At 56.3% G+C, this 11,795-nt stretch overlaps 2 protein-coding genes across 2 annotated transcripts; one reads left to right on the top strand and one right to left on the bottom strand.

The window, feature by feature from the left end:
* The first annotated feature begins 782 nt into the window (after positions 1-782).
* Positions 783-1,806, top strand: LOC125523732 (uncharacterized). The gene is made up of 3 exons (XM_048688794.2): positions 783-1,060; positions 1,203-1,327; positions 1,487-1,806. Exons 1-3 carry the CDS (start codon positions 890-892, stop codon positions 1,596-1,598), a joined length of 408 nt encoding a protein of 135 aa, XP_048544751.1. The 5' UTR covers positions 783-889; the 3' UTR covers positions 1,599-1,806.
* Positions 1,807-2,381: 575 nt separating this feature from the next.
* On the bottom strand, positions 2,382-4,996 carry LOC125523730 (pectinesterase-like). The gene is made up of 2 exons (XM_048688793.2): positions 3,884-4,996; positions 2,382-3,301 (listed from the first exon to the last, which is right to left on the bottom strand). Exons 1-2 carry the CDS (start codon positions 4,953-4,955, stop codon positions 2,607-2,609), a joined length of 1,767 nt encoding a protein of 588 aa, XP_048544750.1. The 5' UTR covers positions 4,956-4,996; the 3' UTR covers positions 2,382-2,606.
* Between the last annotated feature and the right edge of the window lie 6,799 nt (positions 4,997-11,795).

The raw sequence follows: 11,795 nt of genomic DNA, 5'->3' as shown, positions 1-11,795 counted from the left end.
GGTGCTAGAGGACAAGATGGCCACCCCTCTCCTCTTTCTTAAGATCGCTGCCCCGTTGATAATGAGATGGTCACATGGCAAAGCAATTGTTTAGCACAACTAGCGATTCTTGGCGCGCATCATCGGATAAGGCTAGCTGTTGCTGTCACGTCAGATTGGGGATTATTTATGCTGAATCCGATTGAGGAATGTCATTAACATCTATGATGATAATGTTGGTGAGGTAATGGCGCTGGCCCACCGACCCCAACGAGGCAAAACCCTCAGCCGCGTAGTGTTATTATACTACATGTAGATTGACACTGCTAATTATACCAAAGCTGGTTGATTGCAGTGGCCATCCCTTTCTTACATTTTGTGTTTTTGTGTGATGCAAGCTAAGGACAGTTATGGTTTTTTTTAAGAAAGTACTGCTTTAGTAGTACAAAGTTATATTAAAGCAGCGACAATTACTATGGGTCGGAGGGAGTAGTAAAAGATTTAGCATTTTGATCGTAATGTTTACACAGTTTTGAGAATGTATAATGTATCTATGGCAACATGGATTACAAAAAGGCAACTGAAATGCAGAAAGTCCAACAGAAACAAAATCATCAGACAGCTACAATGGAAGGCCACGACGCACCAAGTGTAGCTTGCAATAGAAAAATAGGTAGATATTGCAAGCTTTGCGGTTGCTGCTGCTTCCGTCCTTCCTTCCGATGATTGCCACCCCGGCCCCTACAGCCTACAAGAAAGTACAAACACCTTATTAAAGTGCCATGGCCTGTAACTGGCCATGCCCTCCCTTCCTCCTCCCAAGAAAATCATTCAGAATTTTAGCATATAGGCAACACAAGGCCCTCTACTCTGCTGAACCCCAGACTCCTCACCAGAAACCAACCAGAAAATGGCGTTCAGAAGCTACTGCCATCCTCACCCTTCTTCCTCCGTGGCCACCACCGGCCCGAGACTCGGCGCAAGGAACCCGGCGGCAGCCTTGAGCTTCAGAACCTCTGCAGCCCATGAACGCAACCAGCCATCCTCGCACCTCTCCTTTGCTGCACCAACCAGCAACAAGGTACTATAAATTATCTTGCACTGGTCGGTGCACACTTGGATCATCCGTGTCTGTGCTTGATCCAAGGAGACATCTAGGTTTCCTCTCTGAATTGTTTTCCTTTTCGAGTAAATCCTCCCTGAACTGGTGATCTGATCGGCAGGTGTTCGAGGACCAGGTGAGAGGGATCGTGTGCTACAGGGACGACAAGGGCGAGCTCGTCTGCGAGGGCTACGATGAGGGCCCGAGGCTCGGAATGCGGCTGCCGGAGAAGGCCTGCTTCCCGTGGTGAGTTCAACTGATCATCTGTTTCTGAATGTTTATTTTCTCCTCTGTGTGCTGTTGCTTGGTAGGAGAAACCGAGAAAGAGGTGTTTGTTGCCTTGGTGGAAAATTCTTGTGTCTGATGATCAGCCTGAAACTTACTCATTTTGTGCTGTGAGAACAGGCCTGTGGGAGTCCAGGTCACCGATTTCATCCGTCTCGCGACGCTTCGGGTCTTCGAGGACGGCGCCGAGGACGGTCTTCTGCACAAGAACGATCAGAAGTGGCAGCTCTGAAGTGATCAAGGGGTGGGGGGACCGATCAAGTAAGAGCAATAACTGGAATAACCGGAGGAGCAGCCATGTGTGGCAAATGCCCTGCTTAACTAGCAGTGATATTTTATTCTGCAAACAGCTTGGTTAATATCACCACAATCACTTCTGCTTTGCTGTTGTTGTGTGCTAGCATACGAATCAGTTATATGACAGTGATGATCTTTTTATATGGAAACAGTTAGAAAGGTTTCTGAAAGGGCGAGATCTTGATACTACTTGCGTCGACGATGAAAAGATAGGTGGGGAGATCTGAATATCTGATCACTGCAACTACCCCGTTGCAATATGTGGCCTGTGACTGTGAGGTATCATCCTGTGTTCTCACTGGACAGAGAGTTAAAGAACTTTAGAAAGTGATTTTCGTCGAAACAAAAAACCACAACAACATTTCAGTTAGCAAAATTATGTCGACCATGGAAACAAACAGAGAAGAAAAACTATGTTCATCTCTCTCTCTCGCTTTTTTGAAATTAACTATGACTAGCGAATCAATCATCAACACTGATAATAGAGAGCCAAGTCGGTAGAACTCTCTCGTGGGTTTGCAGCTGGACGTTGTGTGCATGTCGCCATCATCGTGGACAGTCCAGACAGTAGGATCTCCTTAACCTCTTGCTGTTGCTGCACGCCGTGTCATCACCAATTATAAGCTTCAGCGTTACAAAACTCAGTGGACTTCGTACCCACTTGGGAACGCACGAACCACTTAGAAGATGTCATTATCTGGCCCCAACAGATCAGAAATTCAAAGAAAAGTTTTGCATTTACATTACTAAAAGGATCATCTGCATTTCAAATACAGTAGTAAAAACTGCTGATTGGTTGTACACCTCACAGATCCAAAAATCATCTGATTCAGTTGGATCATGACACAAACAGATTAACAGAACTTACTGAACATCTTGCCGAAATTAACGCGGTAACAGTTCAAGATTAACCTCTGAATTCTTGAGATCCAACGTACGTAGTTTAGATGCCTTGGTCGTAGGGGAAGGAGGTGGCGGCGAGCCAGTCGTCGCCGTAGATGAACTTGTCGACGGCGAACTGGGCGGCCTCGTCGTAGTCCATCTCGTGGAACCCGGCCCAGCCCACGCGCGCGCCCGTGCCGGCGCCGGCCCCCTCGTTCGCGTACTCCCCGAAGTACACCGTGTCGGCGCGGCCCGGCTCCGCGCCAGGCCAGCCTGTCCACCCGTCGCGGTCCACGAGCGGGCCCAGGAAGGACTCGATGACCACCGCCCGCGCGTACGCGCCCCACGGCCGGCCGAGGAAGGTGCGGGTGCCGACGCCGCTGGCGAGCAGCTCCGGCGAGGCCTCCACGGTGCAGTTGTGCACGGCGAAGCCCGTGTCCTGGTTCGGGTCGCCCCGGGACTGCGCCGTGAGCACGTTCGACTGGCCCGGGACCGGCGCGCCGGCGACGAGCGCGCACGCCTGGAGCACCGCGGCGGCGTTGCCGAAGGCGAGGTCCACCGTGCCGGAGAGGGCGCACTCGCGGTAGAACTGCCGGAAGGAGTGCGCGTAGAGCGCGTCCTGGTGGCCGTCGACGGCGCAGCGGTACGCCGCCGCCATGTCCGCGTTCACCCGCAGCGCCACCGCCTGCCCCCTTGCCGCGCCCGCCGTGTTGCGGAACGCGATGTCCCGCGCCAGGAACCCCTCGCCGGACACCCCTGCATGTTCATGCGTGCACGTCTGATCAGATCAGTCAATCCCGGCCGTTTGATCGTCGGTCTCGCTCGTCAGGACCGGAAGAATGATGTTTTTGTCGATGAGTTGTTGTCGAGCGAAGCTAGCTAGGGTTAAGTGTTAAGAGCGGCCAACATTCTGACAGGTGACAGGCATGCAGGTCCATGGTGGTGTTTCGGATTTTAGCTCGAGGAGCGAACACGAACACATGCATGTGATGGATCAATGGCATCCGACTCGACTCATGCACCTCCGGAATCTGGACCCGCATGCGCCCAAAAACGTAAATTTAGATAGATCTGCGTCAGGCCAGATTCCTAGGTGATGCATTATCCGTGCATGCATCATGTCCTACGCTTGACTATTCTCTCGCTGCTCAGAGTCAGTGAGTGAGCCTTGGTTACGTTACGTGTACGTGAAGAACAATGCCACAGTCCACAGACATCAGCAGCAGCGTGCGTGCGTGCATGCGTGCATGGCAACACGGAGCAATGTAGCGTGCGTGCGCACCGCGCTGACGCTATGCAGGTAGAGTTGGTTAGGATGTAATGATAGGCGATGATTACCGACGGTGGCGGTGCGGAAGGTGGTCCAGCCGTCGGCGGCGCTGCGGCTGCCGGTGATGACCGTCACGTCGCGGCCCTCGCCGACCAGGGCGATGTTCGTCTTGTACGGGGGCACCTCCACGTTCTCCACGTACGTCCCGGCCTTCACCTGGATCACCGTCCTCGCCTCGCTGTTGTTCGGCGCCGCGGCCACCGCCTCCCCCACCGTCCGGACGTTCCCCGACCCGTCCTTCGCCACCGTGATCACCGTGTCGCCGCTGCCGTTGTTGCCGTCGCTGTTGCCGCTGTCCTCGTTGTCGTTGCGGCTGTTGTCGTCGTCGTTGTCGTTGCGGCTGCTGTCGTCGTCGTCCCCATCGCTGTCTTCGTCGTCCTGGAGCAGGCGCCGGTTGTGGTGGATGATCTTGGCCACCGTGGCTTGGAAGCTGGCCGCGGACCCTCCACCGCCGCGGCGGGCGACGAGGGAGAGCGAGTTGGAGACGTGCTCGTAGGCGTCGTCGAGGGAGGCGAGCAGGCCGTCCATCCGCGGGCCGGAGGCGCCGGCGAGGCCGTCGAGGCAGGTGGCCTTGTTGGTGAGCGCGGCCGAGAGGTGCGCGCGCACCGAGGGGAGGCCCTCGCCGGGGGACGCGAGCAGCGAGGCGGAGCGCGAGAGGGAGCCCAGCGTGGCGTCGTGGAGCTCGAGGCAGTCCTGCGCGGCGCCGCGCCGGAGCGGCGTCGTCGAGGACGACGGGGCCGAGAGCGTGGAGGAGAGGACGGGGGAGAGGGAGGAGACGGCCGAGAGCGCACCGCGGAGGGAGGCGAGCGCGACCGAGAGGATGCTCGCCGGGAGGAGGGGGACGGTGATGGACGACGCCAGGAGATGGGCCGTGGCGGCGTCGAGGTGCACGGCGGCCGACGCGAGGCACGACGCCGGGTGTGGGGTGGTGCTGCAGATGGCGTGGACGGTGGCTAGCGGGGAAAAGGCGGTCTTGGCGGCGTGGCCGTGGTCTTTCTGAGGGCGGCATTGGGCTGTGGTGGCAGTGGCGACGAGGACCACAAGGATGGAGATGAGGAGAGCTGGCGAGAGAGCAGCCATGCCGGCCGGGAAGAGTGTGCGAGTATCTGCAGTGAGCTAGAAATGGGTAGGCAGAGACATATATAAGCTCTCATGGTTTGTGAGTTGTGCTTGCGCGAATGCTAAGAGCATTTCCAGCCGTTGGCCCCCTAAGAGACGCTAAAAATCGCCGCCTGAAGACGTACCGACGTTAAGCAAGGCGTAAATTTAACCAAACTTCGGCGAGTTCATAAAATATTTTACAAAAGAAGGAAAAAAAAACACTACTAGACAAGCCGTCGCCGTCGCCGTTCCTTACCGCCCGCCGTCCTGAAGCTCTACATGCCGAGGAGCCTGTAGAACTGCGTGTGGTCGCCGCTGTCGTCGTCGTCGTCGCCTCCTTCGCGGGCCGCCGTCCCTGCTGCTCCCCTGCCCAGGGTCGCCAACGCGCGGCAGGTTGGACGGTCCGGGGGCGTCCTCGTCCTCGCCGCTGTCGAGGATCACCATGACGTGCTCGTCCTCGCGCCCACGCTGGCGGGCGGCTATCTCCTGCAGGGCTCGGCGCTGCCGGACCATCTCGTCGTGGAGGTAGTCGTCCCGCGCCCACTTGAGGGCGGCCTCGTCGGAGAAGCCGGACCAGGCTATGGCCTCGTACTCCGCGGGGAGGCTGGACTCCACCTTCGACCTAACGAGGCGGGCGGAGGCGGGGAAGAACTCGGCGATGCGGACGCCGCAGCTACGGGTGCGCCGGCTGATCGGCGCGTCCTGGGGCTCCGGCTTGACGGAGAGGAGGGAGGGAGAGCCGTCGGACGAGGAGGAGGATGCCGGGTCCATGCGGCGTGGCGTCCACGAGCTCCCACGCCGGCGGGAGAAGGTAGAGGGAGCGGGATACTCCAGCCTCGGCGTGTTGCCGCCCTCGATGTGCTCGAGGACGGCCTGCAGCGTGCGGCTGGGCACGCCCCACCATCGGCGGCGCCCGTCGGCGTTGAGCCTCCCGGAGGGGATGACGCCGTTGGTGGCCTCGAGCTGCTCGTTATAGCAGCGACGAAAGTACGGCTCCCACATCGAGCTGTCGGGGGTGTACCTCGGCCCTTCTCTCGCCGCCTGCGGCAGAGAGGCATGGATACGGGCGATCTCCGCACGACGTGCCGCCCCGGTGGGCGGCGGTGGCACCGGGACCATGCCGGCGCTTATCCTCCACGCTCCGGGCACCCGCATGTCCGGCGGGACCGGGTACTCGGCCTCATAGAGAAGCCGGGGTTCGTCCTCGTGAAGGTGGCGTCGGCCGAAGCCGTTCGTCGCCGCGCCATCGCCTGGGTAGCGCTCGGCCATTGGGTGAAGTGGAAACGACGAGAAGAGAGGAAGGAACGGAGGTGTCGGCGGTGGAGAGCGAGGTCTGTGAGTGGCTCACCGGTGTGGGAGGGGGCGACTTATATAGGCGGCGCCCGCGTGGCCGCCGTGTGTACGCGTGGCGGGCGAGGGACGCGCATCGCCCCGCCTTCACTGCGCCGCCCGTGAGGGATCAATGGAGGCTGATCGGCGCGGCAGCGCGCGGCAGCTTTGGCATTGATTCCCCGCGGGAACCGAGGCGATGAGGACGACGAAGCGACGAGAACAGCCGAGTCGCTGCCAAGGAGGGCCTGTCGATTCTCGCGTTAAAAACGATTCGGCCGGCGCCCCCAAGCGCCCCAGCGCGTCGGGTTCGGCCTGGGTCCACCGGCACCAATTTCTGCCCGAGCCGATGAAAAAAAGGACCTTCGGGGACGCGACTGGGCCAATTTTTTGGCGTCGGCGGCCAAAAAATCGCCTAGGGGGTCTTGTTGGGGGCGCGACTGAAGATGCTCTAACTCCAAGACTACCACGTGACATATATGGTAAGCAATCCAAATAATTCAAAAAAAATGCTAACTCCAAGACCAAGGAAAAATACCAGAGTTTCTTCGAGTCTTTAGATGAGAATTGCACGTTGATACTTGATACCATAATCGAGGGAGTCTCAACGAATTGGTACCTGTCGGTGTCAAAACCGACGGATCTCGGATAGGGGATCCCGAACTATGCGTCTAGGCGGATGGTAACAGGAGACAAGGGATACGATGTTTTTACCCAAGTTCGGGCCTTCTCGATGGAGGTAAAACCCTACTCCTGCTTGATTAATATTGATGATATGGGTAGTACAAGAGTAGATCTACCACGAGATCAAGGAGGCTAAACCCTAGAAGCTAGCCTATGGTATGATTGTTGTTCGTCCTTCGGACTAAAACCCTCCGGTTTATAGACACCGGAGAGGGGCTAGGGTTACACAGAGTTGGTTACAATGGTAGGAGATCTACATATCCGTATCACCAAGCTTGCCTTCCACGCCAAGTAAAGTCCCTTCCGGACACGGGACGAAGTCTTCAATCTTGTATCTTCATAGTCCAGGAGTCCGACCGAAGGTATAGTCGGGCTATCCGGACACCCCCTAATCCAGGACTCCCTCAGTAGCCCCTGAACTAGGCTTCAATGACGACGAGTCCGGTGCACAGATTGTCTTCGGCATTGCAAGGCGGGTTCCTCCTCCAAGTACTTCATAGAAGATTTTGAACACAAAGGTAGTGTCCGGCTCTGCAAAATAAGTTTCCACATATTGCCATAGAGAGAATATACACAAATCTAGTCTGCTAACGTATTCCATAGCGTGACATCACGCCACGGCCAAGTCTTTATTCGAATCGTTTTACTGTCCCACCTCAGCGCGTTTAGCGAGGCGGTTTCCTTGGCACGTCTTGTCAAAGCAGAGATCGTGTCCCCTTATTCTGGGATTCTCATCAATACGGCTTGGGTAACCCAACCGCGCCATTGATTACGGCGCTGGGGAGATAAGCGAGTTTTACCAGGCTGGTGGGGACGCATAGTCGCGTCCGCCCATATAAGGGGATAAGGATCCACCTTTTCATCCACGCCTTCTTCCTCCTTTGCCTATCCATTTCCGCGCACTCGAGCTCCAGCGCTCAAGTCCGCACACCCCACCTCAACCTTGTCCAGCCATGTCCAGAGCGGGAGGCAAGTGGATGGTCTCCTCCGTCACGGAGGGACACATCAAAAAACTGAGGAAGGCCGGATACTTGTCTAACGACATTGCGCACCGGCTTCCCGAAGAGGGGAAGCTCACCCCCACCCCTAGGCCCCATGAGAGGGTAGTGTTCCTCCCCCATTTCCTCCGCGGACTGGGCTTCCCTCTCCACCCATTTGTTCGGGGGCTCATGTTCTACTATGGCCTGGAATTCCACGATCTGGCCCCGAACTTTGTCCTCAACATCTCGGCGTTTATCGTCGTGTGCGAGGCTTTCCTCTGCATCCGCCCCCATTTCGGCCTATGGATCAAGACTTTCAATGTCAAGCCGAAGGTGGTGCGCGGCACCCAGGCAGAGTGCGGAGGCGCCATGGTGGGCAAGATGCCCAGCGTCTTATGGCTCGAGGGCTCCTTCGTGGAGACCCTAAAGGGGTGGCAATCGGGATGGTTTTACATCACCGAGCCACGCGACCCTGAATGGGTCGCAGCCCCCGAGTTCCGATCCGGACCCCCTACGCGGCTCACCTCCTGGAAAGAGACAGGCCTGTCGTGGGGTAAAAAAGGAGAGCAGACCAGACTCCAAACATGCGTCCAAACCCTGGTGGACAAGAAGCTCAAACTTGTCAACGTAGTCCAGGTTATGCTCATCCGCCGGATCCTCCCGTGTCAACAACGGGCTTTCAACATGTGGGAGTTCGACCCGGCGCAGCACCGAACTCTGAGCAGGCTCTTCGACACGATGTACGAAGATGCCTGGAAGGTGCTTTTCAAGGGCGCCGAGGCCCCCGCATCCGCTACCGAGGATCGCGGATTCAGCACGCAGCGTCACGCTAGTGCGGTAAGCTGTTTTTACCTTTTACAGGGTATTAGTTTTTCATAGTTTGACTCCATGCGGGATCTAAGCTCCCTTACCTTTGACAGAATTGGCAGGAGACGTCCGGACAGATCAACTGTCCGGCTCCTTTGCCCAAAGGTCCAGCGGACGCTCGCTTGGCGAAGCTGCTGGTTCCGGCACCCTATGTGGTGCCGGAGAAGAAGGCCAAGAAGATGGCCACGGGGACTCGAAAGACTGCCCGGCGCCTGGAGGTGTCGGATTCATCATCCGACGACTCCGAGACGCACCCCTCCCGTGAAGACGAGGAGGAGGAAGAATAGACCTCTCCCCCTCCCGCGGGGGGAGGGAAGAAAAGGAAGGCCGCCCCAACTGGGGAGGCCGAAGGGTCCAAGAAGGGGAAAACCCTTCCTCCGGACTACTCCACCAACGCCGACGACGGCGAAGAGGAGTGGCCGCTCAGGGCCAAGCTCCTGGCGAAATCGTAAGTATCCGGATACTAGAGTGATTCATAGTATTCCTCCATTGCACAACTTTTCCTTACGTCAAACATGTTTATGCAGTCCACCCAAAGACCGGCTCGACGTGTCATCGAGCGGTTCCCTGGATTCGTTGGATGTGAATTCGCTTCCGACGGCTACCTCCCCCCACCCTACGGACGATGCCGAGGTGGCGTCCCAACAGGTTCCAAGCCAGGAGGAGGTGGTCCTGGAGGCGCCGCAAGGCGACCTCCCGGACTCCAAGCGTAAAGGGGATAGAACCCCCAAGGGCTCCAAGTCCGGCCTTGAGCCGGACACCGCACCGGAACCCTCAACGGTTCTGGACTCCGGTAGGCAGCCTCCTTCCAAGAGGAGCAAGCCTACCGAGCCGGTGACCTCCGTCCAACCAGAGGCACCGGACAATTTGCTGGAGGTGCTTAACGGCGCCTCCATCGACGAGGAGCACCGCACTATTATGAGTGCGGTGATCCAGAAGGTTCAGTCCGCCAAGAGCCCCTGATGCCAGCCTTCTAACAGGCTTTGAGGTAAGTAAAGAATATGTAAAAATATTACCGCATAGACAGTAGCCCCTGATGCTCTGTTCGGCGTTCGGAAAGAAAATCCGAATAGAGGATCTAATAACATTTGCAGTCCAACATAATCAAGTCAATATGCGTATGCAGGCTTCGCTGCTGGCCTCCGTCGCACTGACTGCGGAGGTGGATACGCTGAAGCAAAACCTCGCGCGGTCCGAGAACGAGCTCGGCCATGCCAAGAGGCAACTCGAGGAGAAGGAAGGTAAGTAATACCTTGCGCAAGTATATAGAGAAGATGTGGTTGCAAAAAATGACATGATCAACGTGATATTATAGGGGCCACGACTGAGGTGGCAACCCTTAAGAAAGCGTTGTCCGAGGCCGAAAATAGAGCGACCGCGGAGCGCACAGAGATAGGGAAGCAGGAGGCGCGGGTGGAAGAGGTGCAGAAAGAGCTTCAGGCTCTCATGAAAAAACACGAGAGTTTGGAGCTTGACTCAAAGACGCAAGCGTCCGAGCTTGCGGCAGCCCTCGAAAGCGCGAAGTCTGCCAAGGCCAAAGCCCAGAAAGCCCTCCAAGAAATTGAAGCGATGAAGAAGATAGCGGCGGGTAAGGCATTCATTATGCAAAGCAAGCACGTGAAAGTGAATTACTTGTTACTTACCCGAGTCCAGAGCTCTCCAGGAGCATTTGCAGATTTGCCCCGCAGTGCGTCTGATGCCGCTGCCTACTACCGAGCCGAGGAGGGGAGCTCGACGGAGAAGGTGTTCTGGTCTTAGTATGCTGAGGCCGGACACCTGGTGCCTTTGAGCGACCAGCTGAAGCAAATGGTCGAGCTCCACAACGTGGCCGAACAGGCCATAAAGGGCCTCATAGTTCGGCTTTGGCCTGGAGAGGCTCTGCCTGGTAGCTACTTCGGGCTGGTGCGGCGGTTGGTGGACACCTGTCCATGGCTTGAAGTAATCAAGCGCTCCGTCTGCATCGAAGGTGCCCGTAGGGCGCTTGCCCATGCTAAAGTGCACTAGGGCAAGATGGATGCGGAGAAGCTGGTGAAGGACGGGCCGCCGCCGGGCAAGGAGCATCGCGTCCCGAAAGCGTATTATGAGGGCGTCCTGAAGGGTGCCCGCCTTATAGCGGATGAATGCTCCAAAGATGTAATTTTTGAGTAAACTCGCATTTGTGATCCTGTACGCTGAAAACTTGTTCATATGCGCTAAGCAACGCTTTTGAATTTAGAATATTACCTTATGTGCGGCCGTTTATCAAATTTGAGAGATGGCGAGTCGTCGGCTTCTGCCCCCATGCCACGAGTGCTGGGTTGTTCGGGATAAACATGAGCGCTCTTTTTCCCATTCTTGGGTCCTTCGAGGGAGGCGCTCAACACAACGAACAAGGCAATCGGACTATAATGCTTGAACACTCTCACTTAGCCATAGAATTCTATAATTTTAAATTTCGGCGAAGCCCCTAGTGTTCGGAAGACCGAGTTCGGGGCGCTATCCATGCCTAGGCCGGACAAAGCCGACTCCTCGCTCTAGGCGGCATAAGTCTTTCGGGACTCGAAAACCTCTCGAACAGCGACCAGCTCTCGCCTCATCATGACGGTCAGTTTTAGCTTTCTCTACTGAGGTGCTTAGCCCATCTCAACTGGGGCACAATCGCAGTAGTTCTCCTAGTGCTACCTTAGCCGATATAACGGAACGTAAGGTACCAAAACATAGGAGCCGGGCAAACCCAACTATTGACCCAAGACATGATTCGGAGCCGATGCATATAATGCTATAAGTTCGGGGTGCCGCACTTGTGAAAGTCTTCAGACTTCTCACACCGTATTGTAGGGTACTTAAGCCCCTGGCGTATTGGCCGTACCAAAGTGTACGGGTGCAACATGTCATTAATGAACATATATTCGTAAAAAAGAGTAATGCAATAATAGACGGAAGCTATGCATTGTTTATTTAAAAAAGCTGCGATCAAAGC

Source organism: Triticum urartu, chromosome 7A (genome assembly GCF_056163025.1).
Source record: "Triticum urartu cultivar PI428250 chromosome 7A, HENAU_Tu73, whole genome shotgun sequence".
Classification (NCBI taxonomy): domain Eukaryota; kingdom Viridiplantae; phylum Streptophyta; class Magnoliopsida; order Poales; family Poaceae; genus Triticum; species Triticum urartu.
The sequence above is the reverse complement of the archived record's forward strand: the minus strand, read 5'-3'. Positions and strand labels throughout refer to the sequence as shown.

Excerpts from the sequence above, each read along its gene's own strand:
- LOC125523732 (XM_048688794.2), top strand. The coding sequence starts at position 890 with ATGGCGTTCAGAAGCTACTGCCATCCTCACCCTTCTTCCTCCGTGGCC. Across the intron at positions 1,061-1,202 it reads CTGCACCAACCAGCAACAAG|GTGTTCGAGGACCAGGTGAG; the intron begins GTACTATAAATT and ends TCTGATCGGCAG. Across the intron at positions 1,328-1,486 it reads GAGAAGGCCTGCTTCCCGTG|GCCTGTGGGAGTCCAGGTCA; the intron begins GTGAGTTCAACT and ends CTGTGAGAACAG.
- LOC125523730 (XM_048688793.2), bottom strand. The coding sequence starts at position 4,955 with ATGGCTGCTCTCTCGCCAGCTCTCCTCATCTCCATCCTTGTGGTCCTC. Across the intron at positions 3,302-3,883 it reads CTTCCGCACCGCCACCGTCG|GGGTGTCCGGCGAGGGGTTC; the intron begins GTAATCATCGCC and ends ATGAACATGCAG.